Source organism: Macrobrachium nipponense, chromosome 3 (assembly GCF_015104395.2).
Source record: "Macrobrachium nipponense isolate FS-2020 chromosome 3, ASM1510439v2, whole genome shotgun sequence".
NCBI classification, from domain to species: Eukaryota; Metazoa; Arthropoda; class Malacostraca; order Decapoda; family Palaemonidae; genus Macrobrachium; species Macrobrachium nipponense.
In genome coordinates this window covers 129,583,790-129,598,540 of record NC_087202.1, presented here as the reverse complement: position 1 = coordinate 129,598,540, position 14,751 = coordinate 129,583,790, and the positions used below count along the sequence as shown (strand labels likewise).

At 37.7% G+C, this 14,751-nt stretch overlaps 1 protein-coding gene across 1 annotated transcript in view; it reads left to right on the top strand.

The window, feature by feature from the left end:
* The window catches only part of LOC135222055 (serine/threonine-protein kinase RIO3-like), a gene marked incomplete at its 5' end in the record, with an annotated part of 40,140 nt that extends 25,604 nt beyond the window's left edge, over nucleotides 1–14,536 (top strand). The window contains 3 exon segments of the mRNA XM_064260197.1: nucleotides 2,187–2,292; nucleotides 7,965–8,138; nucleotides 13,853–14,536. Of these exon segments, the coding sequence (XP_064116267.1) occupies nucleotides 2,187–2,292; nucleotides 7,965–8,138; nucleotides 13,853–14,134 (562 nt within the window).
* Nucleotides 14,537–14,751: the final 215 nt, after the last annotated feature.

Genomic DNA, 14,751 nt, shown 5'->3' with positions numbered 1-14,751 from the left:
GAGACTCATAGGTTACCTTGTCTCCCTAGAGAAGCTGGTCGGATGTTCCTCCGGAGATGCTCCTCTTCACGGACGCGTTGAAGGAGGGCTGGGGAGCCCACCTACAGTCGGAGATGATGGGGGGGGAGCGTGGTCAGAGTGGGAGAGGGAGCTCTACATCAACGGGTTGGAGCTCCTAGCCATTCACAAAGCGCTCCAATCATTCGAGACCAGACTAAGGCACAAGCGGGTGGCGGTCCTGTGCAACAACGCCACCGTGGTCACATATTTCAAGAAGCAGGGAGGTCTGAGGTCACGCCTCCTGTGCACCCTAGCAGAGAACGCGGCAATCTCCCCGGCGACAATGTTCATTCCGGGGACAAGGAACGTGATCGCAGATGGGCTCAGCAGACACGGGCAGGTCCTGGGGGCGGAATGGTCCCTACACCCGGTGGTAGTGGCCAAGTTGATCGGGATGTGGGGCTCCCCCTCCATGGATCTGTTTGCAACGAGTCTGAACCACAAGCTCCCCAGTCCCAGACCCGGCGGCAGTTTGGGAAGACTCGTTCCAGCACCCCTGATACGGGCTGGATCTTTACGCGTTCCACCCCTTTGGGGCCCTCATACATGTCCTCAACCAACTCCGGACCTCCAAGGGCACCGTCATGACCCTTGTGGCCCCCATGTGGCCAGACAGGGACTGGTTCCCAGACCACCTAGAATGGTCCATCCAAGGCCCCTGGGAGCTCCCCCGAAGACCGGACCTCCTAAGGCAGCCCCACTTCGAGAGGTTTCATGAGGGCCTGGACCCCCTCTGCCTTCATGGGTGGAGGCTATCAAGCTCCTCCTGAACAAGAGAGGCTTATCCTGCAGGGTAGCCTCCTACCTTATGGACTAAGATCCCTTATGTGTTTGAGTTCCTGGTCCACCTGAGGGAGGACAAGGGACTTTCCATTGCGGCCAACAAGGGGTCAGGGCAGCATTGAGCCAGGTCTTCTACCAAAGGGATGTAGACCTGGGTAACTCCAAGACCTCTCCTTACTACTAATCGGTGGAGCAGGTCCCCCTCCTCCTGGGACAAATGACCCCTTAACCTTCGACTGGGCCTCCCCGTCCCTAGATACTCCCACCTCCTAAAGAATAAGTCTCCTACGATAGTAGTTAGGGGTAAGTATACGGCGTCGGAACAAATCACAAATTCTTGGTAATTTGTATTTTTCCTAGCTATACTTACCCCGAACTACTGAGTTTTTAAGCCCTCCCTGCCTTCCCCGCGTATCTGAGGACAGGAGCATTAGAGGTGTGGAAAGGACTGGAGACCGGGTCATGGGTCAGGATCTTCGTCCCTTAGGGCATGTACCTGGCTAAAGGTAGGGAAAGAAATAACCAGTTTTTTCTGGTCGATACCAGATTAACATCCAGGATTCTCCTACGATAGTAGTTCTCGGTAAGTATAGCTAGCAAAAATACAAATTACCAAGAATTTGTCATTTTATTTGGTGTATTGCTGTCATCCTATTTGGCTGGATGGCTTTTATGGTGTGGGGTTCTGGGTTAAATATATATGAATAATTATAAGTAAATCTGTAATGATATGAATTATTTGGAATGGTCACTGGCCACTCATATGGTAGAAAATAATAAATTGCATTACAGTATTTTTTAGTCTATGGAAAGTACAGTTTGTTACTAGGTATTGGCTTTCAAAGCAAACAGAAACTCATCATAACAACATTTCATCCTCTTGTACTTGATTCACATATTCTTTGGCAAACAAAAAAAATATCCTGGGCTCCTTGGGTGACCATTTCCAATTTTTTTTTTTTATATATATAATTCACAGCCATTGAAAGAAATATCAGGTAATGGTTAGTATAGGATGAAACTTGCTGAAGGTAGCTTTTTTTTTTTTTTTTTGTCCCTAGGTAGCACAGTGTGTTCAGGATACTGTGTGGAAAGTTTCTTTTTTATCTTATTTTTTGCCTGTAACAGTTATTAATACTTATATAAAAAAAGGTTCAATACATTTTTCTTACTAAAGCAATATATGTAATGCAAGAGCCCTTAAACGTAATAAATGGAAACATGTCCATTTGCATATGCTTAACGAGCTACTGTTTTGTATGCAGTAGTTACATGTATAAATATATGATATAATTATTTTGAAAGGTCTGTTAATGTCATGATGTTTCTTGTGTTTTTAACAGGTTTTTCACTTCTAAAGGCCTGTCGGACTTAATGACTCCTTTGCAGCTGTTTGAGAAAGTTAGCAATATAAAGCTTCCAGGACCAGAAGAATCTGCCATTACCATGGTATGTTTTATTTGTCTTCTGTATTGGTATGTAGGGGTATGGATCATCAGCTTTTGATAGTTCTTTGTTACAATTCTTTTAAGTTAATGTGTTCATGTATTGCTGTGGCCCTTCTAGTTGACCCACACCTCAGAGTAACAGTTTGTAACACAACTAAAAAGAAAGGATTATTACTTTTTTCAGAGTAACAGTTTGTAACACAACTAACAGGAAAGGATTATTACTTACTTTTTCACCATTTTGTATCTAGCCATTAACTTTATTTTGTTCAATCACTCTCAGTTATTTTGGGCATAATGCCAAGCATGTCTAAAGATCTTTATTTTGCATCTTCCAGACCATAATGTGTATTCTTAACATTGTGATGTTGATGGATATCCCTAAGATGGTGCTTTATGGATACCTTGTGCATGCTATTTAGCTGTAGTCTAGTTTTCCTATAGATATATCAGTTTTGTCAGATTTGGGCTTCTTTTGAAACTATTGGTTATTGTAATTTTATATGGGTGCACAAGTTTTGTGATGAACCTATTTCAGTGTAACATTAGTTTTACAGGATGGCAGAGATTTAAGGAAAATGACAGGAATAGTCATTGTACTTGTTGCCTACCTAGTGATTATTGCAGGTAAGCAGTGATAAAAACAGCAAACTAAAGCTATTATAGATGAGTTTTACAAAACAGTAATGGACTGTCATTTGAGACTTTATGTAGGTTATTGAGACTTTGCAAAGGAAGTCATTGGTTTGTAATTAAGTATGACCCACATTTTTTATATTTGTATACTTTAATTCTGTCTCTTGCATAGAAAATATATCTGATTCCCTGTCAGATAAATGATGTTTGTCTTTGCAGTTTCCTATTACTGTTGCAACAGTAAACAGAATGTTGTATGCAACATGAGAAAAATTGATGACTTGTGTAAATATAGCAAAAATTTGTCATTTTTCTTTACACAATGCATCCTAATGGAAATTCCATAGAAAATAGTTCTCTTGTTTATACCTATGGCTCCTAAACTTTGGATTTTTCTTCTTCCTTCCATATTTTGTATTGTTAACCTTTAAGAGGCAAGGATGTCATGTCTTCAAGCTTGATCCCACTCTCCCTCATCCCCTCCTTGTTCTTTTAGTCTTTGGGTTTGGTCTAGATTAGGGATTTTGATTGTCAGTCACATATTGGCATTCTGGTTAACTTTATTGGAGGCATCAAAGACACCCTTGTTTGTTAGTTAGGCCATATGCCTAGTTACATCATTGTTTCATACCAACAGTCGGTTGTCACAAGAAAGGTATTTGTTTCTGTTTGTTCCATTCATGTGTTTTGTTGAGGTTGTACATTTTGACTAGATGTCAAGTTTAGGAAAGCTCCTAAAACATTAGTAGCCAAATAATTCAGTCAAGTTAGGTAAGGTAAAGGAAAGATTGGTATGCTTTTGTAGAGTTCTTGCAAGAAACAAAATGATTGTAATTTGTCACCCTTGTTTATAAATTCAATAACTCACCAAGGTGTGCAGAAAGCTCATGTAAGCTTTTCTGATATACTTATGTTAATATGGTACATATATATATGTATATTTCTTAGTGTGAAAACATTTTTCACGTTTTCAAATTCTCCAGAACCACTGACTCAAATTCAGCCAAATAAAAAAAAAAAAAAAAGTATCTGTCGGTAAAGGAGTTCATATTATCAATGGGAGATGAATTAAGAAATAATAAAATGAAAGGTTCCTTTCTGTAACTGGATTAGATTTTCATCAATGCTAGAAACACACATCTACAGGGAGACACTGGTTATTCCAACCTTCCCAGAAGGAAAAGGTCCTGTCAAGTTTTAGATGTACTATGAAATAATTTAATGGCTAGTTAAGTTTGCAGAATTTCATCGGTCTCACTCAGCTTTCTCAGCTCTCGTGGTACACATTCTTAGCATCTCTGGCTGATGTTTATGCTAGAAAAGTTACCTTACCTATGTGTACATGTACAGTGGTACCCTGACCTACGAGTGAATTAACGTAAGAGTTTTCCAAGGTTCAAGTCGTCACTCAGTCAGTTTTTTGCTTTGTTACACAAGCAAAAAATTGAGGTATGAGCTCGAGTTGCCGCTGCTACCTAGATGGCATAGTGACGATATTAAGATAAGCAAAGAAGAAAAAGTAAATACGCATCTTTTCCATGAATCTTTTAAAAAGTTGTTCATTACTTCACTGTATCCAATAATATTGTATGTACAGTAACATCTCAATTAACACGAGGGTTATGTTCCTGGAGAGCTCGCGTTAATTAAAAACATGTTATTTAAACATTTTTCCCATATAAAATGACAGAAATAAGGGGGATTACGTTTCCTGGACTTGGGGAACTCTGTGCTTTTTTGAGAAGTACAACCAAATTGGATAACAGCAATATCTGTTTGGCTTGTATTTCAACCATCGTACGATAGTAAACAATTACCATAGTTATGTTATAAACAGTGTTATGTAGAATAGGACTGATATCGTTTTATGTAATAACTTTTATTTGCTATAGATCAAAGATCAGCAAGGAAATATGCTGTTAAATTTAAACCAAGTTTTAGTTGAAGCTGAGGAAACTGCTCAAGCTGCTAATGACTGTTATCGTGCATTGGCAACAGGGATAAAACTCCAGTAAAGTTATGCCATTATTTACAACTGCAGATAAAATCAAGAGAATAATTTTAATCAAAACTACTGGGCTTGAAACAACAAATTTTACTGTTGTTTTCACACAAATAAAAGATAAATACTGTAAAGTGAACGGAATAATTTTTTTTCTTACCAAATAATCATGTTCCCAATGCAATTTTTTAATGAAAAAAAAAAAATTTAGTTCACGAGACTTATTCAAGCCATATTTCGACTTAGAAATTCGTTGTATAACGAAAAATGACCTTGACCCAAATAAGTAAAGTATCTAGATATTCGTTTATGCTAACTATAAGCACGAAAATTCTCACAGAACCGAGTTAAATACAGTGAAATAAACTCATATTTGCCATCAGCTGATTTCCAAACCAAAACATTGACCGCAATGTTATTATTTTATAACACAATAATATAAGAATACATACAATATTATTGGATACAGTGAAGTAATGTATAACTTTTTAAAAGATTCATGGAAAAGATGCATGTTATTCGTTGTGTGTAAATTATACATAGCCATTAGCAGCCTGACAGTTACACTGATGTCGGAACAAAGCTGATTCTCGTTTCGTGTCAAATTTTTTTTTCTTTATTAATAAATAAACAATCTTTCGCTTTATTAATAAAAAAAGTTTTTCGCTTTATTAAAAGAATACATACTGTGCTATGTCTTCGTTTATGTCTGTGGCAGTCTTCTGATTTGAAAACAACATTTAGGTGCCAGTTTGCTTTAAATCAAAATTTTTGCATTTTTTAAATAATAAAAAATATTTTTCTAGCTCGCATTAAATCGAAAACGTGTTAATTGAGAGGTGACTGTACTCTCATATTATTGTATTATAAAATACGACTAACATGGTAGTCAATGTTTTGTTTTGGAAATCATCTGATGGCAAATACAAGTTTGTTTCGCCATATTTAACTCAATTCTGAGCAAATTTTCTTGCTTCTAGTTAGCATAACAAATATCTAGATACTTGACTTATATGAGACAAGGTCATTTTTTGTTATAAAATTTTTTTTTAAGTTGAAAAATGACTTGAATACATCTCATTGTGATTGAGATTATGTTGGTGGCAAGTTTATCGAGTAAAAAAATTATATGATTCCGTTCGCTATTTTCACTTTATTTCATTGTAATACGAGCAAAAGTTATGTATCTTTTATCGGTATGAAAACAACAGTAAAATTTGTTGTTTCAAGCCCAGTAGTTTTGATTAAAATAATTTTTTCTCAATTTTATCTACAGTTGTGTTTGACGGCGTAAGCTTATGGGAGTTTTATCTTTGTTGCCGATGCACGATAATAGTCATTAGCAGCTGGAACAGTTTTCTCAGCTTCAGCTACAACTTGGTTTAAATTTAGCATTATATTTCCTTGTTGATCTTTGATGTATGGCAGATAAATTTATTACATGAAAATATCTCTGTCCTATTCTACATAACATCATTTATAACAGAACTACAGTAATTGTTTATTATCGTACGATGGTTGAAACAAGCCAGACGGATGTTATTATCCAGTTCAGTTGTACTTAGCAAAAAATTGTTTCTCGTTCAGTTGCTCATGGCTGTTCAAATTTGCGCAGCGAGTATGTTAAAACAATACTTTCATCATTCTCCTTTGCTGTTTTTGAACTTATAGAACTAGAAGATTGGATAAAGTTTGGCTGTCGTAATTTGGCCTCTCTTGTAAAATCGGATTATCGCAAGACGAAATATATAACGAGAAGATTGGATAAAGTTAGGCTGTTGTACTTTGGCCTCTCTCTTGTAAAATCGGATTATCGCAAGACAAATTATCGTAACTTGAACTTTACCTGTACACTGTATAAAACCTTACTATATCTTTGCATACTCTCTATTGTTTTTACACAATATTTATTTAGAAATGTATTTTCTTTGTTTAATAACATGAAACATAAAAATATGGGGTGGCATTTAAGAGTTGGAACAGAGTAAGGGCATTTCAGTACAGGCAGCCCCCCCTCGTCGGTTAACAGAGGTATCAGTTAATGGCTGTCCGGTTTTACAGCGTTTGTCTAGTGAAGCTGTTAACTGGATTTTTGGTGCTGATCTCTGGTTAGCAGTGCCAATTTCTAGTTAACAGCAGCACCAATCTCTGGATAACAGCACCAATTTCTAGTTAACAGCAGCACCAATCTCTGGATAACAGCACCAATTTCTAGTTAACAGCAGCACCAATCTCTGATAACTGTGCCGATATTTGGTTAGCGCCCCCGTTAAGCAGATTTCTAGTGCTGTTATTGTTGATTTTCTCCCCCCCCTTTGGTTTGCAGCATCAGCTGGGAAACGGAACCCCTGCTGTTAACTGAGGGCTGCTTGTATTTTCAGTGGAGGAAATTGATTTGATGTGCAAGTAAATTGAGCTACGAGTTCGGCCACAGAATGAATTAAATTTGTAGGTCAAGGTACCACTGTATATGGCAAACCTTTGGATGTGTGTTGTAGCTTGCTATGTAACTGATCATATTTGCCATGTGAGAATTTGATACATGAAACTACACAAAGATATAGTTGATCAGTAATATTTCCTTTAGTTTATGAAACTTCACAATTTCTTAGCTCTTAATGATTATTGAATAATTTTTTGTCGGGTTAATTCTCTCTTAAATTCATTAAACATTATGATTATTAACATTTTCTTATCTTTGTTTTCCTAATGATGTTAAAAGCAAAAATTATATTCTCTACCCTTTTCTGACATACTGGAACTCTGGTGCATTTATCAGGTCAAACCTTCCTCCTTAATAGTAATGCATTGGAAGACGAGGTTGAAGGGTATATTTAGAAAAAGCACATTCTTATGAATGAGGTGATATTTTCAAATTCTGTATTGTATTTATGAATGATCTATTACAATATCTAGAATTTAATAGTATATACTATTTTACCAGATGCAGATCTCTCTAAATTTGTAAATATTGTATGGTGCTTTGAAGTAGTTTTCATTTATCTTCTGATTATATTTTTATATTTGAATTACAGATAGATGAATATGAGAAACACCAGGAGCTGTGGCGTGAAAACAGGCAAAATGTTGGAGACCACTTTGAACAATTGTGGCTAGAAATTCAAGCTGATGAAAAGCAACAGAAACAGTCATGTAAGATTGAGACTGGAGATAGTGATGAGGACAATGCAAATTTAGAAGGAGAGATGGTATGTGACCTATTTTTTTTGCCCAAAATTCTTTAACTTTCTCGATGGATTTCCTCAAAAAACCATATTAGACTCCTTCTACTTAGTATAGATTCTATTATAGAGATAAGGCAAGTAAGAGACTGTGTGGGTACTTACAAATGTATTTTCACAAATTTCTGACAAGACATTTATATGAACAGACCAGTGGTATCTAACATCAGAGCAAGGAACATGTTACAGTCAGACATGTTATCTCTCATCTGGAAGACGGTTAATAATTTTTTGTACAAAATAAGTAAATTTCTCCATTACATATTGTTCGATAGCTTGAAGAGTTACATTTACAGATGGTTTTGGTTTTACAAATGAATTACTATAACTTCTGAAAACACGGGAAAAGATAGCTTCGGCTGATCGTCTTGGGCTCATGTTTTCTGGTGAAAGTAGGTGATCTTGTTTTGGCAATCAGTTGCCCGCAGGCCCCAACTAGGCCCCCCACAGTACTCCCCCTCCCCAAAAAGCAACTTATGGAGATGAATCGTGGAATGCATGCTGGTTTTAGTCTGTCAATTGAGATGCAGGTGGGCGATATACTGTTGTTCCAAGACTGCTGGTGATAGTTCCAAGGGAGAACATGAAGTTAGCTCCCCTGGTTGCTGGTGATGTATTGTGATACTCCATGCCAATGACCCAGTTTATTAACGCTCTTGCACAATTTTCAGCCATCTACTGCTTGAGGATTATCATCTCCACCTATCTGGTGTTTCAGTCGAGGGTGGTAGGTGGGTCCACAATGTCGACGTGAATGTGGGCGAGTTGACAGTCAATTGTGCTTTAGTTCCCTATCCCTGACTGTATGCTTTGTGACTTTGGATGTTTGGCAGGGAAGAGATTATCTAGCCCTATCTTGATGTCTGTGGTCATGGCTTGTGACAGGATATAGGCAGTTGAGCAGCCTAATGGGTGTTATAGGTCATGGTTGAGGTTGAAAGCTTTCTTCCTAAATGCCAACGGTAAATAGGGGTAAGGATGTCTGGCACTTGTCATGTTTTCATAGTCTGTTGCAAAATCCCTCCATGAGGACAGGATTATCCTGTCAGAGTTGCTGAAGGCCCACGTCCTCCTTCTGGCCTGCTGCAATCTCATGATATATCCCAATCTGGATGGTGCTGACCGTGTTTATGCAAATGGCATCTGCAGTGTTGGAGGAACCCTTCAGATATCTTATATGCAGACAAGTGACACTGCTGACCAACAGTCAGCCTGGAAAAAAAAAAAAAAAAGTGTTGGCCGAGGGATGCACTATGAACTGTCATCCTTCAAGCATGTGCTGGAAATGTTGGATGGCCTGCTAGCAGTTGAATGTGGAGTATTTTTGTTCTGCTGGCAGTAGTTCTTGGCTGAATAATGCCTGTGTCCTGTTCAAGTTTTGTGCCTATCGCTATTACTAGCATCAGTTGTCAGGTTCAGGGTTAGAGAAGGAAAATTAAGGTTACTGCAGAACAAAGTGCTTTTTTTGGCTAATTGAAAAGCTTTACCTTGTTTGTTAGACTAATAATGGTGGTAATTTATCATGCCTGCAAATTTCTAGGAGGGATTTGATGGTCTTTGGCTTGTTGAAGTTAGTGACAGCATGAATCTTCATCCAGGGGGCTTATTTTTTTTATCTGGAGTTTGACGGCCAAGAAATTCTATTGTGTCTTGGGCCCCTTGCACATTTATCTTGTTGGACTACTAGCCAGTTTTCTCTTAATTTTGGTAGGACTTTAATTGTCCTTAATGTGCTGTTTATAGAGCCTGAAAATTAGAATGTTTTTGAGGCACAAGATGCAGTACTGTGGGGTAAAATTCTCCAAGGATTTTGTCCATGAGTCGCTGGAAAGTCGCTCCTTTTTATTGGAGGCTAAAACAGCTGTGGTTGAAAGTGTATTTCCTGAAGGGGGTGATGATGGCTTTTTTTCTGATTGACGATGGGTGTTTTTTCTGTCTTCTTCTGTTAGCAGGATTTCATAGTATCCCTTCAGGAGGCAGATTTTTGTGCACATTCTGACTCTTCAACTGGTTCACTATGTCGGTGATGTTAGGCTGGGGTTACCTGTCTGGTACAGTCTTGACATTGAGCTGTCTGTAGTCATCGCAGGGTCACTATGTACAGTCTGCTTTATGTAACTTGTGAAGGGGGATGCCCATAGACTGGAGGCTTTCTAGTAAATTCCTGCCTGTTCCATGTCGTGGAATAAATTTTTGGAGTACAGTCATACCTCTACATACGAAAGTCCCCACGTACGAAAAATCCAGGTTACGAAGGCAAAGATGGAAGATTTTTTTGCTTCTGTGTACGAAAATAATTCAGGTTGCGGAAGGGTGTACTATAAAGTCCGATATTTGCCCAGGACGCCAAGAACAATTTTAAAACTTGCGCGTCGCCAACTCAGTAGACTAGCCACCATCCTCCCGCTCTCCCATTGATTCCTGATGCTAGTTACTGCCGCAAGATCCTGCTCTCCTATTGGTCAGCATCTATCCCATCATGCATCTACATAAGGGAGTTCCTCGACCATTTAGTTTCGGCAGCGTTATCGTACACACATGGAATTCATTCGTTCACATAGATTTCGTTTGTTAACGTAAATTCGTGTTAGTGATTTCGTTTTCGTTGTACTGTAAGTTACTTTATCGTGTAGTGTGTGAACTTAATTACTGACTTTATTAGCCATGGGTCCCAAGAATGTTGCTAAAGTTCACAGAAAGAAGAGGATGCTTTCTATGGAGACAAAGACGGAGGTAATCAGGAAGTGTTAATGTTTTCTGCCTTTAACTTGTTAATGTGTTTCGTAAAGTTTTGTGTTAATGTTTTCTGCCATTTTTTAATGTGTTTCGTAAATTTAAGTGTTCACGTTTTCTGCTGTTTGTCCTCCTCCTCTGTCGCCACTTTCAGAGATTGCCTCACTCAAAAGGTAAGGTTCCACATTTGACTGCATATGTACGTATAGTATTTCTTGTACCCTGTATACTAATACACTATTTACAGGTACAGTAACGGTTAGGTTAGGTATCGAATTGTCCAAATTGTTGTTATTTCATTGTTTATTGGTCAATTTAGCTTTATTATACAATTTACTGTGGTGTTATTTTAGGGCTTGGAACGATTAGGCAACTTACATGTAAAACGTAATTCTGGATACGAAAAAATCAGGTTACAAAGGCTGTTTCGGAACAGATTAATTTCATAACCTGAGGCACTGCTGTATATCAGTTTGTCTAGGGGCAAAGTCTGAAGTGTGCTTTGTGGGGCTGGTAAGGTTGTGTTGGAGGTAATCTTGAAATATTTCAGGGAGTTCTTGAAGGAGTTGATAGACCTCTGGTCTCATCTTGTTCTTTGCTGCTGCTAGTAGAGTGATGGAACAAGCTGGTGTCTGATTACATCCAAGTACATATTTGGCCTTCAGGAAATCTGCTCCAAGTAGTGCTTGTGCAACGTCTGCCGTGATGGCTTTTCAGGTGTACGGTTTGGCACTGAATGATGAAGGTTATTGTTCAGCGCAGTGGATACCTGGAGAGTGCTGGGGTTGGGGTTGAGGCGACTTGCACATGCCTGTCTCTGCAAGGAATTGCGTTTGGCGTCTTATCAATGATTTTAAAGAATGTTGAGTGTTTCTGTCTGTCTCTGTACTTGAAACAGAAAGACAGGAAAAGACAGACCAGTTTCTTCGAAGAAGGTAACTGGTCTGCTTCACATTTTTGGCCCATGCTTCCCGATCTCCAGTAGAAGAAACATAGGCCCTTAGGATGCTCTTGTCTTTTGGTTCAATGTTTGTTTTTTCTCCCTCCTGTAGTCTTGGGAGTGGCAAGTTTGTCTACCTCATTGTGTTCATCTATTCTGCTTTGATGCTGCTGTGTGGCGACTACTGCTGCCACAGGTAGTCAAGAGGGTACTAATGATGTCTGGGCTGTATGCACTACTTTCAACATTCTTAGAAACTCGACGAGGGGCATGCGTTGGTTATTGTAGCGAGTGTTTGGTGATGCAGGTTTGATAGGAAGACTTCTCTCACCAGATCTAACGTCGTTTCTGGTTGATCGTCTGCAGCAGGAATTATCAACAACCGTAGTTGTTTGTGTATGTGTGACAGCTGCTGGTCTCCTGTTGCTGCTCCCATGTTGTCTAGGAATTTCCTAGCAGTGAGGGCTGGGGCATAATGAAAGATAATTTCAGTTGTGCCTTCAGTGGGCCTTTTATGCGATTGGTCAGCCAGCCACTCTGTGATCTGCTCGAAAACATTGTCTGGCTGGAACTTGAGGAAGGTGTTCGCTTTGTAGCATGAGGACATGATTTTCTTTTTGATCTTAAGATGGTCTTCTCCCAGAAAAACCAGGCCTCTGGGTTGTGAATGGGGGTGGGTGGATGTATGCTGCTGAGGCAGGGCCTGAAAAGTAGTAATTTACATCAGACATAACTTCACTCCTTGAGAAGTTAATAATACATTTTACAAACTAATTACATATTGAAGAGTTTAACTTTTACAAATGGTTTTGGTTTTACAACAAATGAAATACTATAGCCTATGAAAATTCTTGTGCTTTTGGCTAATCATCTTGCGCTTTTGGGTTACGGTGAAAGTTGGTGATTGTGTGATGGCTTGAGAGCCCAACAATGTAAGCAGTTTTTTCCCAAAACTTTATATCTGGTTGTGCTCTAAGGGTGCACTAGTTTTGACAGCTCAGAGCACAAAGTAAGATTGATGTATGAGGCTTGATTTTTACCTGAATGTAAGTGAAAATAAAATCTTTTATTGAAGAAGAAAACTTAGATCATCTATATATTATGCCAAAACATCCATTATTTAGATTCTTTCCACAAAGTTACAAAATATTGATTACATGATTGTTTCCCTAAACATGACTTTGGAGGTGCAGTAATCTCGATACAGTAGCCCTTCCTGTTCATGTTTGTCAATGACCGTATTTAAGGGTAAACTAAAGCAGAATAGTATTCTGCTTTAATTTACCCTTAAATATGGTCGTTGACAAACATGAATGGGAAGGGCTACTGTATCGAGATTACTGCACCTCCAAAGTCATGTTTTGGGAAACAGTCATGTAATCAATATTTTGTAACCTTGTGGAAAGAATCTAAATAATGGATCTGTGAAGCAATATTAAAAAAGTCAGCAGTTTTGGCATAATATATAGATTATCTAAGTTTCTTTCTTCAATAAAAGATTTTACATTTAAATGAGGTTTTACTAACAAGACTAATTTTGCTGACTTACCTTAGTAAGAAAAATCAAGTACATAGTTGTTGTTATAAATTTCCAAGTCTTGTATATTTCCACTTACATTCGGGTAAAAATCAAGCCTCATACATCAACCTTACTTTGTGCTCTGAGCTGTCAAAACTAGTGCATCTTTCTACATAAATCAAAAGAATGGTATTGTACAGGAGAAACTAATTATAATTTTGCTTTACAACAATCAACCTCCTTACTTGAAAATGGATTTTAAATCTCTTTAGTAAGCTTGTAAATCCAGGCTACTTGATTTAAAGGAAAACCTGTATTAATAATGTAATTTGTATTCAATTTCCTGGAATATCTGTAGTTCTAAGGAAAACATCTGCAAGTTGTGTTGGTGGAGAATTGAAAATAAAACAATTCTTGGTATGTTTGTAAATTTTGTAAATACGTATAATTATCATCAAAGTTACAAGCATTTTTAATCTTTCTTTTCAGGATCAGAAACAAGGGGCTTCTTGTGAAATTAAGGATGTAAAGAAGAAGAGCAATATCAAGGTCGTAGGTACAGAAGAATGTGGTATGACAGACAGTAATGAAGTTGATGTGAAAAATAAAAATCTTTTAGCAAAATCTAATGAAGTTAAACTGGAGTCAAAAACTGTAACATTTGAATGTCCACAGGATGGTGTTCCTACAGAGGAATTTCCCAGCCTTAATATTCCTTTAAACAAAGGCAATTGTAAGCAACCCAGAAAGAGTAAAAAGAAAAAGAAGTAATTATTTCTTAAAAGTTTTCTGTTAAAATTGATTTTGGAACCATTTTGAAAAAGAACGAACAGCTGAATTTATTTTGTGAGGTAGAGATTTTTAGGATCTGCAGTTATGCTGAAACCTTTTAATTTTGGGATGTTATGAATTTAAAAGGCATTTTGAATTTTGGTTCTGTCAGATGTTGAATATGATGGCTAATCTTTGTGCTTAACAGACTTTCATTTTTGAAGCAAGGATGACTTATTTTTTATTTGTAAATGTTAATATTTTCTAGATGGTGGGGATACTTTGTTGGATCATTACTGGTCAAATAGCAACTCTGTGCATGGGAGCATATGAACTTTTTAGGGGTCTTATTGATTCACTGATATTGTAATATGATCAAGGAAAATATGAACATACATTTTATCTTTGTTTTTATTTACCAAATGACAGGGGTCCCATTTCAAGAAAAAAGTGGTTTATTAAGATATTTATTTTGTAATGGTTGACAGTTTGTATGGCGTTTTTACATTGCATAATAATCGAAAGTTACTGATATTTTTGTGAAAATGGTAAATAACAGACCATGTCTCTAAAACAGAAGCAGCAAAACCAAATCTAATAGGACAAAAAAAAAAAGT